Genomic DNA, 21,811 nt, shown 5'->3' with positions numbered 1-21,811 from the left:
GACTACAGCTAGTCCAGAACACAGCCGCGCGGGCCATCATGGGGAGTGCACGATACTCCCGCGTAACACCCCTCCTGCGCGAGCAGCACTGGCTGCCTGTGGCCTTTCGGGTGCGTTTCAAGGTATTGATTACCATCTTTAAAGCGCTCCATGGCATAGGACCTAGTTATCTGCAGGATCACATCCTACCACACACGTCCCTACGACCAATCCGCTCTCACAGGGAGGGACTCCTGGTGCCGTCCACCAGGCAATGCCAGCGGGCGACACCTAGGAGTAGGTCCTTCTCTGTGATGGGCCCAACCCACTGGAATGACCTCCCCCCCGACATCAGAACCACCACTGACCTCCGTTCCTTCCGTCAAAAACTAAAGACTCACCTGTTTCAATTAGCTGGCCTGGCACACTCTTAGTCTTACCTCCCGGTGATATATTTTAATTGGGTTTGGGTATTTTAATTGGGATGTTTTAGGGCTTTCATACTATATTTATTTCTTTGTACAGTCTCACCTCCTCCACTCAAATGCTCAAGTATTTAATTGTTTATATATTATTTATATTGTTATTTATGTATTTTATCTGTGTTTCATTGACTGTACACCGCCCCGAGTCCCTTTTTGGGAGAGGGGGCGGTTTATAAATCCAAATAAATAAATAAATAAATAAATAAATAAATAAATAAATAAATAAATAAATAAATATTACCACGTTCTTACTTTTCAATTGGGATAATCCCAATCATATTTTGCTTCCACCAAAAAACAAAAAAACAAAAAAACAACTCCAATCTATTGAGGATATGTATTTAGGGATGAAACTCAGAGCCCAATTAAGAGGAATTAATTCAACTGTAATGAAAGGTGGAATTAACTGAACTTTTATTAAAGACGGCACCTGATCATCTACCTAAGCCCATAAGTTTAAAACAGCATGCTTATATAAATTTCATTTCCAGCTGGTGTAAATTATCTAGCTTGTAGCATAAGCAGACACAAGTTAAGAACAATTTTTATAGGTGAGCCAGACTGCAGTAAAAGTTTAATTTTGGCTATTTTCTGCCCTTTTCACTATTAAATATATTTTCCCTTGCATACAAACTTGACTTGTGGACAGAAAAATAATGATACATCCATTATACAAGAAATACAATTATTAACTCCTTGATTTCTATAAATATGTAAAAATACAAGAGAGTTCATAGTGTTTTTTGAATACAAAGTGAAATTCGTGAGAAAGCTAATACTGTTTCCCAAGCCACTCTATTACCACACCCATCGTTCTGTAGTAGGCCTGATGCTATTTGATGGTATTTGTGACTTTCAGATAAATGCACATGCGGTGATCAGGATACTTTCATAGTTCATCCACCAGTTTATGCCCCTTGCTCTATTTTCTATCCATACACAACATGAAGCAATGAAAGGATCCTTTCTCTCCAAAACTAATTTGGAGATATGATATTTGGGAAAGTACACACACAGAATATGTGTAGATAAGTTGTGAAGAGTTCATTGTTTAGATAGATGCATTCGGCCTACTGAATGGCAGCACTGCACACAAGTCTAATGTGAAACAACATATACCTGCCATACACTCTACTTTTGACACCAAAGATGTGCACTACAAAAAGTTGTTCTTTCATAAGCTTCCAAAACCATAAGTTCAGGTAAATCTGATTCATGCCTCAATTATTTCTATACCAAATAAACATTTTAAAATGCACAATGCTTCAGATGGTGTGCCAAGTTAAAATCTGCATTTTTATATAAAGCATTTATTAAAAATAAGTTTGTAAAAATAAGAATTGAGATATCTGTACAGTAGTCGAGCACAAAAGAAACATGTTTTGTAAAATAAACAAACAAAAATAATAAACATATTAAAAAGCTTATTTACAAGACTGTAATTGGAATACTATCATGAATCTGTCGTTAATGGCTGCCATTGCACTAATTCCATTGACTGATTGGGTTTCTGATAAAATGCCTGAAATAACATTTGGTAAAGTACTTCTTAAACATTTTATATACCTGTACTGTGTTCTTTGAATTTCTGTATTATAAAATTTAAAACCTTGAATAAGAATGATAGTTTGACTTCTTATCAGGACTAAACGATACAAAACAGAACAAAACAAAACAGAACAAAATGAAGTAATGATCAATATGGATAAAATGTCTGACCATATATTTGAAACTAATGCATCAGCAAACACAACATTTTCTTCTATGGGATTATGAAAAGGGGTTCCTCAGATGCAATCAGACAGATACTCTGCATCTGGGTGGGTTCTGTATCTATGCTGAAAGACTGGGACTGCAATTTATTTACACCTTTAGGTATTTCCATATGACTAACACTTTTTATTTAATCCCCCTGCCAAAATTGGGTAGCAATTTCTATAAAATATACATGGAAAACAATATCCTATTGTATTTAGCAACTGCGTTATGATTCCCAATAGGTTAAGAAAAACCTTCCTAATACATTACTATTATGATAATGTGAAAACATTTCCCTTCGAAATTGTGCATTTGGAAAGCAGAGTGAAGCTTGTGAGGTTTTGGCTTCAGTTTCATAAAAAAAAAGTTGTAGGAACATCTCTCCATTGTAATTGTTTTAATAGCTGGAAGGACTAGCATATTTAGTCAATTTGTGCAGTGATTTGCAATATGGCAAAATTTCAAATGTCTGATTTTCCAATGTGCTAGGTGCACATTCTAATACTGAAGTACTTGAATCAGCCATATTAATGTCCTTATTTCAGACCTTATTTGTTGTAGCGTATGGATCCTGAAGTATCATATATTAATTGTCTGATTAGAGGGAAAAATGTCTATTGTTCAGCCTTCAGTCCCAGAGTTTAATGAGACCATCCCATCCACAAGTGATCACTTTGGATGTTTCATGTGGGTGCCACACTGCCCCAATGCAGACTTTGTCATGGGCTTTTAATCTACTGTAGAGTTTTGTTGTCTTCCAGTCCCAGATATTTAACTTTCCATCTGCATCACCTGAGGTCACATAGCTGTTTCAAAAAAAAAGAAAAGAAAAGAAAGAAAAATTATACATGGAGGTAATTTACAAAATAATTTTTAAACATAATCAATTCAGAACAATAGCATACATTTTAACGGAGAGCAGGTAGACCTTTCCTATAGTTTTATAGTCTGTAGATTTTCTACTACTCTTAGCTGCTTTGATGTCCCAATATATATTGTTAAAATGGGAAAACACGACAATGCAGCTGCTTCAAAAATGTAGGACACTTAATCAGAGGTCTTCTCAAATGAGCACAAAGGCAGGATAGTCACCTAATCTGTAATATCAGATGATCTGTTTTGGCAAAAATGTACACAACAAAGCAACATAGCTCTGTATGGAGGGTTTAAATTATACTGAAAACCAGGTGTAATTCTGACTGTGGAATGCAAAATCATACACAATGATTTTGCGATGCCCAATTTTGTTTCTAAGCCATAATAAAAATGGGAGGCTTGTATTTTTAACTGTTTCTGATACCACCTCCGAGTAAATGCATACTGATGGGATTTTGTCTGATATGGATTTTCAATTACTGCTTGAAAGGCCTTCTTGGAGTGGAATAACACAACAGCTCTGTGTCTTAAGGCTTGGCTCTCTTCCGACTCCTATAAAGCCACTGAATGAGGTCATTTGTCATTATGGGTCTATGTAGATCATATGCTGATGATACGCCATTATACATCTCCTCCCCAACTGTTCCAAGTGATACCATTTAAAGTCTTTCCTAAGGACTGTATGGGGAAAATCAGGCTTCGACTCAACCCAAATAAGGCTGAGTAGATGTGGTTTTAGAGTAGCCTAGCCTGAATTTCCATCTTTAATGGGATGGGATAGTATTACGCCCCTAGACAGAGCTAATACATTCAAGGAGCAGTTGGTTGCTATGGTCAGAAGGCCTCTACACAAATCCATCCTGTGTGTCAAATGTGCCCATTCCTGGATCAAGAGTCTCTGCCCCTCAGTCACTCATGTTGTGGTCACTTCCCACTTGGATTACTGCAATGAGGCCTACATGGAGCTGCCCTTGAAAAGCATCTAGAAATTACAGTTACAATTCTGAATGCTGCAATGCATGCACTGTTGGACACACCGTAGTATGCTGACAGGCTGAGTATGCTCCAGATTCTATCTATCAAGCAGTGCCATCTTGTTCAGGCTAAAGGGTGTGTGTGTGTGTGTCACACCTTCCCTGTTCTATGGAACAGCTCCATCCTGAGATTTGGATGCCCAACCTTGCTGCCTTTCTGGAGGGCTATGAATATTAGACTTTTTCCCTCAGTGGCTGTGGCCAGAAAGTTTTGCTAGCTGCCTAAAGTTATTTGTTAAGGTGGATGGCTGTATAAATTTAATAAATAAATACCTCCTTCTTTCCCTCTCTATTTCTCATAGTAAATTCAGATGGATATTTTGGTCATCACAGGAATGTCTGAAATTAGCCCATGGGCCAAAAAAGGCTGTCCAAATTCTGCAGGATATCCATATAATACCGAGTTTGATAAGCTGCTGTAGCCCAAAGACCAATTAGGGTATATGTAAAGACAAAGATTTCCCTCGCACATATGTGCTAGTCGTTCTCAACTCTAGGGGGCGGTGTTCATCTCCGTTTCAAAGATGAAGAGCCAGCGTTGTTCGAAGACATTTCCGTGGTGATGTGGCCGGCATGATTAAACGCTAAAGGCGCACAAAACGCTATTACCTTCCCACCAAAGGTGGTTCCTATTTTTCTACTTGCATTTTTTACGTGCTTTTGAACTGCTAGGTTGGCAAAAGCTGGGACAAGTAACGGGAGCTCACTCCGTTGCGTGGGGCTAGGGATTCGAACCGCCAAACTGCTGACCTTTCTGATCGACAAGCTCAGCGTCTTAGCCACTGAGCCACCGCATCCCTAGGGTATATGTAGTAGCCCAATAATATGTATTATATTCTGATCAACAATTGTCTTAAGGACTTCTACATACAGAAAATATTTGACAATTATATGGCAGGTTTATATGAATATCTCTCTCTACCTGTGGAGCCAAACTTGAAAATAAAAACAAAAGTAATATGTAATCCATATTATGTATATAGAAACAGTAGAATATATACCTCATATCAGGTGAAAAATCTACTTGGCAAGCGTAACCTGCCACCATATGACCTTTGAAGATTTTCTTTTTGTTTAGCCTGAATCTGTTTTGAGCTCCAAAAATCAAAATCTGATTGTCCATTGATTGACAGGCAAGCCATTTTCCTGTTGAGATAAAATATTAACGCACACGTGAATCTTCTACTTCTCATGGATTTTAAGAATCAACCGTTCTTATAACATATAGAAATGTAAGCTACAGATAACTAAGAAATTGTTTGCTGAGGGCAAACCCCTGCAATTTTACCAGCTTGATTCCAACATTAGATTTACTAGGATTTCTGACATTGCTGGTTTAACATACAGTGTAATTGTCAAGAATTCAACTTGCAAATTGACATCCAAAGAAGATACGGACCATATAGCAAAGGTGAATAACTTGAAATACAAAGAAAAAGTCAACACTGATACAAGAAAAATAGCTGTCAGAGCAAAAATCAAACAATGGAAATATGGAAATAAGTCTGATAATGAGTGCAGGATTACCAGCCTTTAAAGTAACGAACCAAGAAAGCTAGCGTCTATTTTGCCTCAAAATGTATTTTTTTGCTTTTGTCAGATGTTATAGAAGTGTTCGAATACTTGAGGGGCTGTCACAGAGAGGAGGGGGTCAACCTATTTTCCAAAGCACCTGAAGGTCAGACAAGGATTAATGGATGGAAACTGATCCAAGGAGAGATTCACCCTTGAAATAAGGAGAAATTTTCTGATAGTGAGAACAATCAACCAATGAAACAGCTTGCTTTCAGAAGTTGTGGGAGCTTCATCACTGGAAGCTTTCAAGAAGAGACTGAACTGCCATCTGTCAGAAATGGTGTAGGGTCTCCTGTTTGGCCAGGGGGTTGGATTAGATGACATACAAGGTCCCTTCCAACTCTGTTATTATCCCCTGCAACATTTACACATTCCAAAACCCAGATAATTTATTTCTGAAATCTTGGATGTTAAATGAAAAATGCTAAACATCATTACACCTTTTAAAATTAAAATATCCTACATAAAATAGAAATATAAGCTTACCATTTGGAGATAAAGTCACTGCTGGCATTGAGTGCATACTTGGTTCTGCTATGTACTTAAAATCTACCGGAATGTCCCTACAAAAATAAAATATATGGATGAAGGCTCCTGCAAATAAAATGTCCTTATATGAAAGGAGAAGTGTAGGTTACAGCATTCAGATATGAACCTATAATTCTGAAGTACACTTTTACTTACATCTGACATCACTATTAGCATTACTGCCTTCTATGCCTGGGTTATAATCTACAAATAGTTTTATGTCTAATGTCACAGTTCGATTATTTAGTGCCTATCAGATACAAAATGAACAGGGATCATCTTAAAATAAAACTAAATAAAAGCTGAATGATTTCCCATGAATGTTAAAAGGCTTGTATGAATTAAAATAATGAAATAGTTAATATTTGATACTCAGCATTTTCTAGGGCTGATGGGATGTAGAAGAGGCTGAGCTCTAAAGGGTTATCTCCCCCCCTCTCCCTCCCCTCCCTCTCGGTAAATTTGGAACATTTATACAGTTACACAAAATGATTTGGAAAGAAGAAAATATAGTTCCCCTTAACTCTGGATCTGATATTAGTCATGAAGGATGACATTAAGCCCTAAAGCTGTATTTCTACACTGGGTATATGGAGCTCAGGAATTCTTACTATTCTTTTTTTACCATGATAATGTAAAGATAATGTTTGAATCAGTAGGAGTTTCAAAAATTAAGAGTATCTAGATGAGGGGTGTCAAACACACGTCCTCACGGCAGCGTCATGTGATGTATCGAGACTTTCCCCCCCTTCACTAAACCGAGCGTGGGCATCTGGCCTATGAGCCGGGAGTTTGTCAGCTGTGATCTAAATATTTGTTACTTTGGATACAGGTTAAACACCAAGAGTTAGGAAGAATTTCCCTACTCTAATCTTTATATGCTGACTCTATAAACCACCTAGAAAGTGCCATATATAAATCTAAGTGCTATTGCTATTAAGAGGTTACATTCTACATATGGAGATAAGAGCATCTATTAAGAGCATTTAACAAATTCTAACCAATTAAACAACACACATACACACACAGTGTACAAATGCACACATATAAACCTGTTTAGATACACACACATATACAAACACACTCCGAAACACATTTGCCTGAGCTATCTATGTTCTACGTTATATTGTGGTTATTTCATTTTGTGAATCTTCTTGTAGCATCTAAGGCTGTTTTATTTTCATTAACTAAATATCCTCTGGAAGCTCTTTGGAGAATCTGCTATAGCAGTGATGGCTAACCTTTTGGTTGTTGGGTGCCAAAAATGCGAGCGCGAGAGCACCATAGCGTATATGCGTGCCGGCACCATAATGCAAAGCCTCCCCCGGAGACCCTCTGGAGGAGGAAATGGATCATTTCCAAACTTCTGGTAGGCCGTTGGGCTCATTTTTCACCCTCCCCAGGCTCCGGAGGCTTTCCTGAAGCTTGGGGAGGGCAAAAATGGCCTCCCACCTGCCCTCCAGAAGGCCGAAACTCAGCTGTCCAGCACATGCATGTATGCTGGAGCTGACGACTCACGTGTCGGCAGATATGGCTCCACGTGCCAGCTGTGGCACGCGTGCCATAGGTTCGCCATCACGGTGTTATAGCCAACAGAGATCTCACAATGAAAATTAGCAAATGCAGAAAATATTCAATGCACAGCCATATTAACCTTCATAATATTTTCGTGCAGCACATTAACGACTAATTATTTGGCATGTACATGATCTCAGAAAGATTAATTGCAATAATTTTGCCACAGAACCATATAAAATAAAACCAAATGCTGTGACCTGCAGTATAACCAGAAAAGCACTTGCACTTTTAAAAAGGCAAATAGGACGATATGTAACAGAAAAATCTTTTCCTTTAATTAGGCCCAAAACATAAAATAAAAAAGTTTGATTTGACTGTCGGCTTTTATATGCCGCATGCCTTTAAACCAATCCAAACCATGTTGGAAACAGCAGATATTATTTTCTTTTACCACCCATATCAGTTGAACCCAGATCATCACTAGGCAGTTTGTTAGCCAGGTTGAGCACCAAGTATTTTGCTATTCTTTCATTTATATCTGGCTTGTTATTCAGGAGCTTCAGCTGGTGACTATCTAATAAAAACTTACCTGCCACTACAACGCATTCATTCTTTATACATTTTGTGTATTACTGAAACAGCTTAACAGGGCTGGGGGGGGGGGGTGCCTCATTAGTATCATTAAGTGGTACTGAAGAACCAGCAGGTGGTGCTCTTTCATTAAAGTCAATAGCCAATTAAGGACCAAATTAAAAAAAACAACTCCCCCTCTCCCAAAGAAAATCCAGTCATCAAATATTTGCCTTGATTCACATGATTCCTCTTTTCATTTGAAGTTAAAACTCTTTGCTGACTGAATCACCATTTTAAAATCTCAGATTTAATGCTACACTAGAAAATACCTTATTTGCAGTCACTTTCCACTACTTTCTTTTGCATTTCTTTTGTATTTGCATTTTTTTCACTTTTAGTGAACAGCAATCTCACTAGTTTTATTTTAGCACCAATACAGGTATTCCAGATTATATATAATATAAATATAAATATAAATAATATAAACATAAATATAAATAATATAAATATAAATAATATAAATATAAATAATATAAATATAAATAATATAAATATATGTATATATGTATATGTATATATATAAAGAATCAGACTTTGAGACCTGATATGGGCTTCATTAATGTCTCTCTCTTCAACTATCTGTCAAAGAAAGACTGCAATCCAACTTTGGAAGCTCACTGGATCACAGCTTGCTTTCTGGAGTTGTGGGGGTGCTCCATCATTGGAAGTTTTCATAGAAAAGACTGGACAACCCTTTGTCCAGGACGGCGTAAGGATTCCTGCTTTGGACAGGGGGTTGGGCTAGAAGATGCTCAAGGTCCCTTCCAGCCTTACGATTCTATGGTTCTTTTTCTCAAGAAATAAATGAACAACTATGATGCTTTTGACTCATTTGTTTTACTTGAGTACTCTTTCTCTAGTTTTAGGACTTACACGGAGAACAGATATGTCATGTTTATGCAGAAATATTGACAATTCGAAATGGTTCCCAAACTTTTGAGCAGCAGTGTAAATATAAGAACCTGGGATTGTGAATAGACTAATGGAAACGTATAGCGAAAACAATGCATTTCACTGCTGCAATTATTTTTTTGGTGTTGTGCTGTTACTGTCAAATGCAATCAAATTTCAACTTACCATTCCCAGACTCTTAAACTCTTGTCATCTGACGTACTCACAAATCTTCGGTTCTCATCCACAAAAACAATGGTGTTGACAGCCCCCAAATGTCTATCGTATTCCTGAACAATTTCTCCACTTCGACTATCCCACTGCAGGGGAAGAGAAGCGTGAATTCTTTTTTTCAAAAATTTGAAAGGAATGATAAACAGCGGCATTTGCAAAATTTTATGGAAATATTCTAAAATATATAGAAAACCTAACTCAACTTTAAAAAGAACTTTAAAGGGAAATAGCGTATTTGCAACTGCGAGGAAGCCATTCAAATGAAGATGTGCAAGCTGAGTTGAAACGATACTGCTCTAAATAAATTATGAAGATTTTGACTTACCTGTACAATTTTCTTATCCGACATTCCTGCTACAAAAAGATTCTGCTTATCTTCATCGGGATTGAATTTGACACAGTAAGGAACTTTCCTGTTGGTGAATCTTGAAATACACTGTCCTAGAGTGAAAACAGTTGAACAGGAAGATGTTCACAACTTTAGCTTTTAGAGTTTGGTTTTAAGACAGCTGACTGGAGGGACCTGCTGGTCTAAGACTTCCTGAAAACCAGGAGAGGGAAAGGGGTATTATCAAAGTAAAAAGAGTCAAGGCTTCAGGGCACTGTAACTGTATATATAGAGTAGTAATTTATAAATCATTTGGCAATGTTGGACTAACTTATTCTAAGAACTGACAGAAGTCGACAGATAAATATTCTTGCCCTGAATAGCAAAAGCACTTAGACTTATATGCCACTTCATAGTGCTTTTACAGCCCTCTCTAAGCAGTTTATAGGGTCAGCATATTGGCCCCAATAACAAACTGGGGCCTTGTTTTACTAACCTTGGAAGGATGGAAGGTAGAGTCAACCTTGAGCCGGTGAGATTTAAACTGCCGAACTGCTGGCAGCAGTCAGTCAACAGAAGTAGCCTGCAGTGCTGCATTCTAATCACTGCACCACCATGGCTTATGTGTTATTAATGAAGGTGAATATTTGAAACCCAGGGTTGAAATGAAGAGTCTTTGGTGCTCTCTGAACCTGGTTGTATTAATTTAATTTATTAAACTTCTAGACCGTCCCCTCTCCCCGAAGGGACTCTTGCAGATGTTTCATTATCCAAACTAGATAACCTCACCATTGCGCTGATGCTTATATGTGTTAATAAAAAATTAAGGCACAGGACAAAAATAAGCAAACCAATCAATAGGAATATACAGGAAGCAAGCTTATATATTTAGACAAACCATTAGTCAGTCTAGCCTGCAACAATTAGCAATGGACTCTGCAGAGTTTGTGAAGGAATCTTTCCTAGCCTTTCTTGAACATACTAAATAAGGAACTCACAAAATGGAGTATCTGCTCTTTTAGTGAGCTGTAAGTCTGCTCTTTCCATCTCAGCACATGCATATATGACCGACATGTTTTTATATTATGGAGCCATCCTTTAATGTATCCTAAAAGTACATTGCATCATTAAGCGGGCAATGATGCATACTGCTTGAAGTTTATCCTTTGAAAAATGCACATTACACTAGCAATCTTTCCACGCATACAAATACCTGTTTCAGTGTCCCACAGTTTGAGATAGCGGTCGTATGCAGCACTGAGGAATTGGTTCCCAGCATTGTTAAAGCATATATCCCTAACAGCTTTACTGTGCCCTACAAGATGGAAATCATGCCATTAGAATGGAAGAGAACCAGAATTTAAACCTCTAAACAGAACATCAGCATGATGTATAATGCAACACAGCCTCCAAAGAACTTTGAAGTGGCAGAATATGGAGGCTGGATTCAGGCTACGGCTTTATTTATTCTTTCTTTCTCTTATTCATAGATTAGAGACCTCTGGCTAGCATAGTGTAGAGACTAGCACTACAAAGAACTACAAACTGGTAACTACATTTGCCAGTTTGCATAAATACAGTTCTCAGATTAACAGTAAATATGAAGACAAGCATCCACTTTTCCATGGCCCTCAATAACTTAGGGGATATATTAGATTTCTTGTCATGAATCTAACTTCTCAAAATATAATTGCAAAGAAATGAAGCAGGAGGTCTATCTCAATCAGTAGTTAACCTGTTCTGTAGGTTCTCTGTGTCCAGACACAGAGGGCAGAGGATGAAGTGAGAGGACACTTCAGTATATGGCAGCGATGGTGAACCTTTTTTGGCTCGTGTGCCATAAGTGGGGGGAGCGCAGGGGGGTTGTGTGCGGGCGTGCCGCACCCATAATGCAATGCGCGACTCCCCCAATGTGCATGCGCACACTACAGGCGCTTCCCCCCCATTTTTACATGCTTTTTTCGCCCTCCCCAGGCTCCAGAGGCTTTATAGGAGCCTGGGGAGGGTGAAAACAGCCTCCCCGCTCCCCCGGACGCCCTCTGGAGGCTTCAGGGAAGCCTCCGGATAGTCCCTGAAGCCTTCGGAGCGCTCAAAACGATCCACAGAGTTAGTAACTTCCGGTTTGCTCGGAGGGTCATTTTGAGCGCTCCAAAGGCTTCAGGGACTGTCCGGAGGTTTTCCTGACGCCTCCGGAGGGCGTCCGGGGGGGGGGCGGGGGAGGCTGTTTTCACCCTCCCCAGGCTCCTATAAAGCCTCTGGAGCCTGGGGAGGGTGAAAAATGGTTTTAAAAAAGGGTGAACTCAGCTGGCCAGCGCGCACATGCACGCTGGCCAGCTGATAGGGCAGCGCCTCACGTGCCCTGACAAATGGCTCTGCGTGCCACCTGTGGCACACGTGCCATAGGTTCTCCATCACTGGTATATAGCCTATAGAGTTAACATGGTTTTCATTTCCTTTTGAAGCATTCCCATTTGGAGAACATAGCAAGGAGAACAAAGTAGTTCCCATATTTAAAAATATCTCACAACTCTCTCTATAAGTATGTGTAGAAAAATATGAGTGTTCTTTTTAAATAAGTGTTTTCTGAAGAAATCTTTTCATAACTCTTGTTAAGATGAAGACTAGTTATTTGATGATTAGCTCTAGCCCTAACAATATTCACTGATGTAAAGTACTTTTTATTCTGTTGCTATTAGCAGGAGTGGCTGATAATAAATAATTAAAACCATTTTTAAAATAACAATATCAATTTAAAGTCAAAATCAGCTTTACAAAACTGAAATACGTTATCTTATTTGAAAATCATCCAAATGTCAAGCTCATGAATATGTCCAACTTCCAAAATTTGGGAAACTTTGGCTTACATAAAGCATACACATCTCAGTCATGCACATATAGAGTCATTTAAAATAAAAGAATAAATAAAATTACCAATGAATGTTCTCAAACATCTTCGTTCACCGTACACTTCCCAGAGCTTTAGAGTGGAGGAAAATACAAATTTAAATAGAATCACACATGACTGTTATATATGCAAAGACTTCATTTTAAAACCAACCCATCTTCAAATATAAACTATTATACAGTTTGCATATTCAAGCGTAGGAAAATTAAAAGCATCAAATCCCCTTAGTGAAATCTTTGCAGCTCAGATAAAGAAAAGGAGAAATTGGGCATTATACATAATAAATACATGCTTTGTTAAACACAGAAGGTTCTCTCCCCACTAGTAGTATAGTGTATACTGCATACCACAGATGTATACTTTGTGTGTAAAGTAAAGGTAAAGGTTGCCCTCAGGCATATGTGTTAGTCGTTCCCAACTCTAGGGGCCGGTGTTCATGTCTGTTTCAAAGCCGAAGAGCTAGCGCTGTCTGAAGACGTCTCCGTGGTCATGTGGCCGGCATGACTAAACGCCGAAGGCGCATGGAACGCTATTACCTTCCCACCAAAGGTGGTTCCTATTTTTCTAATTGCATTTTTATAGGCTTTCGGACTGCTAGGCTGACAGAAGCTGGGATAAGTAACAGGAACTCACTCCGTTATGGGCACTAGGGTTTCAAACCGCCGAATTGCCAACCTTTCTGACTGACAAGCTCAGTGTCTTAGCCACTGAGCTACCATGTCCCTATTTATATACATACATATAAATAAAAAAGTATAGGGGAAGTGAGCAAGGCACATCCTAACTTGATTATGAGGGAGGAGTTTGAGTTGGTCAATCTGAGAATCTTTACTACTGTGAGTTCTGCCACCTATGGCCTGCATCCATGTGCTTCCAGATTAGTTAAAGAGTTCATGGGAGGTGGCATGTGGTGATCCAAGTAGTGACTAATGTCTCTTTGTGGGAAGGAATGATTCCACCAGCCTTGACAGAGGTGGTGCCTCACCCCCTCAAGAGACCATTCTTGCTAGGAATTTGGGCAACTTCTGTCTAGTCTCCTGGGGTGTCGATGAAAGCATTATTGCATAGATTGCTTATGATGAACAATTAAAAGAATTAGTGAAGAATGTAAGACCGATGACACATACATTTTTTTTAAATAAAATTGTAAGCAGAATCAGGGGAAAATGGACATGGAAGAAAATGAAGGGAACTAAAGTGAAAATAGAATGAATGCAGGAAAAGTATGCATCTCACAACAAAATGAATAAAAATGGGCATAAGAAAAGATTATAGGTAGAAGCTGTTAAGAATGGGGTGAAATTATGTTATAAAGAACCATAAAAATATGCCAGGTTACTGGGAAGCATGAAAAAGAATAGTTGGCAGAATGAAGTGAGAGGGGTTGCAAATGAAAAAGATTATGAATGATTGCAACAAAAAGTGATGAAAGAAAAATATTATATAATGGGCATAGAGAGAAAAAGATAGCTGCAAAAATATTCAAAAGGAAGTAATGGTTAGTATTTTAAAAATCCAAACTATTTTTCAGAAATACGGGCATTGTGGATTAGTGTAGAGGATCAATACAATCATTTTATACCGCAAGATCCTGTTATGCCTATTCAACATTCTCATCTTTTAACATTGGCTGTAATGGTTTTGCTTTACCAGTTACAAGATCTGTTCAAAACATTTAATTAGCTATTGAGATGTGGAGAAACCCTGACTCTCCATATATTGAATTATAGGCTACTTTCAAGAATCCTAAATTAGCATGGTCAACTATGAAGGATATTGGGAATTGCAATTCAGCAAATCTCCACAACTATGGGTATACTAACTGTTTTAAATGAATGTGTTTCTTGCTAAATAAGTACTTAACAGCCCTTAAAAGTTATAGTCCTGGATGGTCCTGGCAAAAACATGACAATTGCTACTGAGTTTACATTAATGAAAACATTAAAGAGCAAATGTAGTCACAACAAAATTAAAGCAGAGATAGTATATGCTTTGAATCCATTTACCTTAATTTTACAGTCCATGGAACAAGATAAGAGCAGATGGCCAGAAAGAGGAAACAGCCTGACGGCACTGACTCCCTTAAACAAGAACATAACTATGAATATGTATGCATTTTCCTTTCCAAAGTATGTATTTCAGTACCATATAACATTGCTTCTACAGTAGTACTATTAAGTTTTTGTGCCTAAAGCACAGCAACAGTTCTACATCTCCCAAGATGCACCAATGACTAGGCTTTGAGTTGGTTTTATCTTCTAATTTTCAAGGCCAATATATTATGACTGTGGTATATTCTAAAGTTTGGACAGTTTTGGACAAGCCCCTCATCTAGCATGCGGGGAAACTGTACTTACTCAAGGTTAACAAAGTAATAGCTCCTATTAAAACACAAAATATACATGAATTCAAATCACAACAATACTTTTAATTCTACAAAAAGAAGAGTTAATGCCAGATATGTATATGTTCACATTTCATGAAAAAAGCTCAATAGTCTACTTAGACTATTTAATATCCACAGTCTGAATATAGTAGTTTCCCACACCATTAACAAAATTAATATTAATATGCAGTGAAAGATGCTAATACTTAAGATGAGCATTGAGATACTGTAATTCAAAAGCAGCTATGTCTCCATGAACAGATGTCTTCCCTTCAGCTAGGGAAAGAGGTTTGCTGGTCTATCAAATGGCTGGCCTACCATACTACTACTTCTACTACTACTACTACTACTACTACTACTACTACTCCTCCTTGACCTAGTTATTACATTATTTTGAGACTTCCATACTTCCTATAAACGTGGCCATGTAAAAATGGGAGATTCTTCAAGCAAAAATGGAAGATTTTTGACCCACAGAAAATACTGGGATAAGTTAGGTTTGGAATGCATACCTTCAAACTTGCTGTGAAATAATCAAAATCCTCTCATAAGCCCAGAAAAGACTTTATAACCCACTGCTCTAATGCCTGGCATTTCCCCCAAGTCTTCATCTTATTAACAGGTACCACTGGTTTCCATGAATGAGCAGCCATTCAAGACTAGATCTCTAAAGCCAATGGTTTTAAAATATAGATGTGAAAAATACTTTGATTCTGAAGTGGTTTGTTTTTGAGTCTGAAACAGCTGCTTTGAGTTAAAAAATAGCTTGTTTTGATTATTCTGGAAGTGTTTTGAGATTAAAACATCTGTTTCCAATTCGAAACACAACTGTTTCAAGCTCAAATTACTTCCAGAATGGTTGAAGCAACTTATATGGAAAAGTAGTGATAACTAGCAGAGATAGGCTAGAAATTGGGAATAAAATTGATATACAGTAATAAAACTTGTCTAATAATAAATATCCTGTGCAATTTTTTTTCTCAACATTTTGAAATTCTGGTAAATTTGGAATGGGCTTAATTTAATTATAATCATGAAAGGACCGCAAAGACACAAAAGAGGAAAATATAATTTTTCAGGTGTTCCTTACCTTTGTATGACCTGACCATACATGGATTTGTTTCTTAGGAAGGTAACATTTTTCAGGGGGTACTGTTGAACGTAGGTTAACACCAACATCCTGAGGAACGTGAAGGTAAGACCTCCCTTGATAGTCATACATTTCTTTGACTGAAAGAAAAAGAAATATGAATGAATGAATAAAAAATTCACATGGTCAGAGAAATAATAGATTAATTCAATGTTGAGGTGGCTGTGATTAAAATGAAGTGCATCTGTAACAATGGCCAGGCTGCAGGAACAGGCTGAAAACGGGGTGTGTGGAGACTGAAAACGGGATGGGCGGAGGTCGAAAATGGGGCATGCGGAGATGGTGATAGGCAGCAGCGCCAATGGGCGGTGGCAATCCCTGCAGCCTGGAACAGCTACTAGATGGCAGACTACATCAAAAGAAGTTTGCAAATTAAAAACCAAAGAGCTGATATTTGAGAGGAGTATCCAAGCAAATGACTTTTCCACAGTATTCCCAATAGTTCACTCTGCCCATGTCTTAAGTTTAACTGCAAGTTCATTTTTTTCCCTGTGTTACTACAAACAAACAAAAAACAATTTTAAAGCTTCTTTCTTATTGATTACACGTACACACATAAAAACAAGCAACCACCCTGTGCTGACGTCTAGCTATGATGTATTAGTTCAACAAAATACAGATTTGGGGTTATGTTTAATAGCGATAGAGCGGAAAGTTATGACAAAAATGCAGATTAATTGCTAACAGCATGACTTACCATGCAAAACTGTCTTTTCTTCTCCAGGTTTATCATCTTCATGTTTGCCTTTCTTTTGCCTTTTTGCAGTTATTTCATCCAGTTCCCTCTGTTCTTCCTAAATTGCCAAAATATTAAGAATTACAATCCTGACTTCTACAGCAAAGTATAGAATTATTTATCTTCAATGAGTTCTAATAAAACAAAAAATGATATCTGGAGTAATGGGTTTTAAGTACAATTCAGGAAATTACATTGTGAACAAGTGGATTTTACACATATACACCCCCCCCCCCGCCCACACAAACAGGGTCTTTATGTTGGTGCAAATGTGTGTGTGCACATACTTCAGTACTAGCCATCAATAGAGTCACTCCACACATGATCCAGATAGAAAATGGGCTGATTTTATAAGAGTATTTGATAAAACACACACTCTTTTGCAAACTGGGATTGTAGTTGTGCTCTTCCCCCCTCCCCCTCCCCTCTGTAATCAGATTCAGATTCCTTGGAAATTCTCTCCCCCATTGGAAGATTTAGCTTAGCCCTCATGTGTTTTAAATAGTTATTTTAATTCTATTTTATATATATTTTATGAGTGTTACCTCCTCCATGTACATGTACGTGTATGTGTTTATTTGTATTTGTATATGTATTGTATATATATGTATATTGTATGTGTTTTATTGTACGCCGCCCCGAGTCCTTTTGGAGAGGGTGCGGCTAACAAATTAAATTTCATTCATTCAATTTCATTCATTCATACCATTTTTGACAAGATCTGTTCTTGATGTCTTACTGATTAATATCTAGACCTCAGAGACTTTAGATAAGCTACCTTCTGCTTATTACTTTGAGATGAACCCACTTTCCTTGGTTTTTACCCCCTTGTATGATGCACAGGAACCATAAAGAAAAATGTGGTCAGTTATGCTCACAGGTATGCTCCTTCCCTCCTCACTTTGTGTCTTTGATAGCTGTTGCACTACAGAGAGTGTATAATAATACTTTGTGCTTTGAGGAAATTGGAAAGGGTGTTTGTCAAAAATATCAACCTTAAAACATTCTGAAGAACAGCATCAAATACCTTTGTGTGGCTGTCTATGTAAGTTGTCTTCCATGCAATGTTACAGCAAGCAACATTTCTGTGTTGCATTTTCAGCAAAAAATTGGAAGATTTAGAAATTTATTTGATTTTACATTTTCTCTGTTTTGCTACTTGTGTCCTAGATATATAGCTCAAGTTTTCAATTACAATACAGATATATAGAGACTTTGTATATCAATGTCAAACTAGCAACTATGGTTTAAAGTAGTGTCAGTAGTCTGAGTGGAGCTGTCAGTTTTTGTAAGTGACATTTTGATGCTCTGTAATTTAAGAAATTGCTTTTCAAAACCTATCTGCATGTTTTATACCATGTAAGCTGTTTTTTCCCCTGATTCCAGGATTCCAGAGTAGCATATTCTGTAATGAATAAACACTTTTAAAAAAATCAGTGATTAGGAAACATAGTACTATTCAAATATTTTAGACTTTAACTCTCATCTTCTGGCCAATGGCAAGCAAATGAATTGTGGGGCATGTAATTCAAAACAGTTGCACAGCACCAAGGTGCTATACAGAATTATAGCTCCTCTCCCATTCAAAACATAAGAACAGGAGTACAACAGCATATATAAACAAGTGTCATAAACAGAATGTGGGACTTGCTCATCCCATTCTTTATACTTGAAAAAAAATATGAAGGGTACTCACTTCAGAAGGTTTTGCAACCTCCTTTTCATCAACATATTTTGCCCAAGGTCCCAAGAAGCCATCTATATTAGATGCATCATTCTCTTTGAATTTTTTCCTTTTCTCTGTTTTCTTTTGTCCTGTTTCAAACACTGTTAAACCTATGACACAATAGCAAAAGATTATGTCTGGATTTGAAAGCAATTCTTACTTTAAGGATGACAGAATTGTCTTCTGCCTCCTGAAATAACAATTGATGCTTTCACACAAAATCAAGTTTAATTTGTGGACAGCACGTTCACGATAATCCCTATTTCATGCTCCTACATAGCCAATAAAATTCCAAATAGTTTTGCCAAGATTTGTGACAATGAAGTTTATAGCATACACTACTGCCAAGCTCTGCTATGATTAGGTTCCATATTAGTTTTCTTCTTGTAGCACATTTATAACATTAAGAGATAACTGAATAAAGATTCTTAGAAAATAAAAATCGTGATAACTATCTGCAACCCAATACTTACATTAAAAATGTTATCATTTAGAATAGAATAGTTTTATCTTTGTTTTCTTGCCCAGAAAACAAAGATAAGCTACAGCAATAGGAAGAAGTGCTAGAGGTGACAGTTAATCCCCATCCCAAAATACTTTTTGAGGCCATTCATGATGTTCTTCAAAAATTTTAAACGTATCTGAATCACTCAAGTAGCAACTTCCCATCATCAACATGTTTTCTCATCCATCAAACAGTGATGGTCCATACAACGCTTAATTGTTAGTTTGTGAATGCAAACATACAGAACAAAAGATAATAATGAAATCAAGAATGAAAATCATATTTGGTGTTCCTTTACCTTGATTTTTTTCTGCTTCTTCTACAGATCCAATATATTTAGTAGGTACTTCATAATTGTCTATGGAAGGATCTAGTGCATATCCTGCAGGATCAAATCATTTTAAAGTTATTCTTCATAAAGTATATTTATTGTCACAATTTTAATTTATATCAAGCTCACAAAAAATGTTTGCCCTTGGCTCATGTCCGACACACATTTTTAACAAAAATCATTATAAATTATGAACAGATCTTAAGAATTTTCAAAGCTTTTGTTGCTATAATGCTCTAAACAAGGACAATTATAATGACTTTCCATATGGGATGCATAAATGCAGAACCATACATAACTGCCTTTATTTATATATGAGTAATCTATATATTCTGTGTTTTACATCGTATGGCCACTGCAACAGAAAGCTTCAGATCAATCTAGATAATTCAAAAAGTCCATAAAACGAGTGATTGTATTTGAAAAAACACCATTTCAGCCTTTATTGACAATGTATATTTAATTATATACATTACAATATCTGTAATTCTTTTTTTATTTTTAGTGATTTAACCGCAACTGTAAGCTTTACTTCAAGGTTAAATTAGGGTTTGTAACTAACAAAAGCAGAAAGACTAACTATGCTTAAAAATGCTATTTATGATAGGTTTTGTAATCTTTTGCCGTTAAGACTCTATAATATTCTAGAGACAGAACGTTGGTCTTACCTGAACGTTTTTTTCTGGAGATGTGGAGGGAGGGGTCACGGCAGGGTTATCGCAGCCTGATTGGTCCATTTGACTGAGAGAAAGCTTCTTAACCTTCGGCTTCTCCCGTTGGTTCCCAGTTTCCGCAATGTCACGGTCAGCACCTGTAAATCAAACACCAACAAGGGCAAGCCCCCCCGGGGCCTCCCGATTCTACACCTCCCGGACCCTGTCTAACTAACTAGGGCGGGAATGTGACCCCTCCCTCCACATCTCCAGAAAAAAACGTTCAGGTAAGACCAACGTTCTTTTTCCAGTAGTGTGGAGGGAGGGGTCACGGCAGGGACATACCCACGCTACGTCCCTGGGCGGGCAGACTGGGTCCCAGGTGAAGAATCGGACACCACCCTCTGAAGGACCCTCCGGCCAAACGATGCCTCAGCCGAGGCATAAACATCCAAACGATAATGCCTAATAAAAGGTGTGGGGGAAGCCCAGGCAGCCGCCCTACAAATATCCTCTAAGGGCGCCCTGGTGGCCCAGGCCGCAGAAGTAGCGGCACTGCGGGTGGAGTGAGCAGTGATCCCTGATGGGGGAGGCTTCCCGGAAGCTCCATAAGCCTCAACTATGGCCAACCTTATCCACCGTCCTATGGTGGAAGACGACACCTTGCGTCCTAACGAGCCTGGGTGAAAAGAAACAAACAACGCCTCGGTCCTCCTAATGCTCTCCGTTCGCTTTAGATAAATGCGAACCGCCCGGCGGACATCTAGCTTATGCCACACTAACTCCTGCTCCCTCGAAGGATTGGGACAGAAATTCGGGAGCACAACTTCCTGGGCCCTGTGAAACTGTGAATTCACTTTCGGAATGAACGAAGGATCTAAACGAAGGACCACCCTGTCCTGGTGAATTACACATAGGTCACTACGGGAAGACAGGGCCCCCAACTCTGAAATGCGCCTGGCCGATGTAATGGCCACTAAAAACACCACCTTAAGGGTAAGCAGACGCATATGTATCGTTCTAAGCGGCTCGAACGGGGAGCCCGTCAGAGCCTGGAGAACCAGGGTCAGATCCCAGGTCGGAAATCTATGAACCGGAGGCGGACGGATATTAGCCGCCCCCTTCAGAAAACGCTTAATCAGGGGGGAACGGGAAAGAGTCGGAGAACCTTCCCCCCCCAAAATGGTGGCCAAGGCCGCCACCTGTCGCCGGAGAGTATTATGCGACAAGCCGTCCTCCAATCCCTTCTGGAGGAATTCCAACACATCCGGGACGGTAGCCCTAGAGGGATCCAACCCCAGTGGGATACACCATTTTGCGAACGCCCTCCACGTGGCGTTGTAAATCCTAACCGTGGAAGGCCTCCTAGACGCCTCTAAGGTGGCAATGACCCCTGACGAGAGCCTCCGCCCCCTCAAAATCCCCCGTTCAAGAGCCAAGCGGTCAGATGAAGCCACTGTGGCTCTGGGTGATCCACGGTACCCTGACGCAGAACGACCTCCCCTGGGGGAATCCTCCATGGATCTACTACCGACAGCTGGACCAGGTCCGCGAACCACGGTCTCCTCGGCCAGTACGGG

At 38.6% G+C, this 21,811-nt stretch overlaps 1 protein-coding gene across 2 annotated transcripts in view; it reads right to left on the bottom strand.

The window, feature by feature from the left end:
* Nucleotides 1-866: 866 nt before the first annotated feature.
* CDC40 (cell division cycle 40) overlaps nucleotides 867-21,811 on the bottom strand; it is a 44,529-nt gene continuing 23,584 nt past the window's right edge. For both annotated transcript variants that reach the window (XM_081943303.1, XM_081943304.1), the window contains 12 exons: nucleotides 19,546-19,629; nucleotides 18,713-18,852; nucleotides 16,978-17,074; nucleotides 16,221-16,360; nucleotides 14,751-14,825; nucleotides 12,771-12,816; nucleotides 11,053-11,154; nucleotides 9,837-9,952; nucleotides 9,464-9,597; nucleotides 6,194-6,270; nucleotides 5,134-5,278; nucleotides 867-3,028 (listed from right to left, as the gene is read on the bottom strand). In XM_081943303.1, the coding sequence (XP_081799429.1) occupies nucleotides 2,851-3,028; nucleotides 5,134-5,278; nucleotides 6,194-6,270; nucleotides 9,464-9,597; nucleotides 9,837-9,952; nucleotides 11,053-11,154; nucleotides 12,771-12,816; nucleotides 14,751-14,825; nucleotides 16,221-16,360; nucleotides 16,978-17,074; nucleotides 18,713-18,852; nucleotides 19,546-19,629 (1,334 nt within the window). In that variant the 3' untranslated portion in view covers nucleotides 867-2,850. The remainder of the gene's footprint in view (nucleotides 3,029-5,133; nucleotides 5,279-6,193; nucleotides 6,271-9,463; nucleotides 9,598-9,836; nucleotides 9,953-11,052; nucleotides 11,155-12,770; nucleotides 12,817-14,750; nucleotides 14,826-16,220; nucleotides 16,361-16,977; nucleotides 17,075-18,712; nucleotides 18,853-19,545; nucleotides 19,630-21,811) is intronic.

The sequence above is a fragment of the Natrix helvetica genome, assembly GCF_964273705.1.
Source record: "Natrix helvetica genome assembly, chromosome: 2".
Taxonomy (NCBI): domain Eukaryota; kingdom Metazoa; phylum Chordata; class Lepidosauria; order Squamata; family Natricidae; genus Natrix; species Natrix helvetica.
Note: the sequence above shows the minus strand (reverse complement) of the source record. Positions and strands in the feature narration are given on the sequence as shown.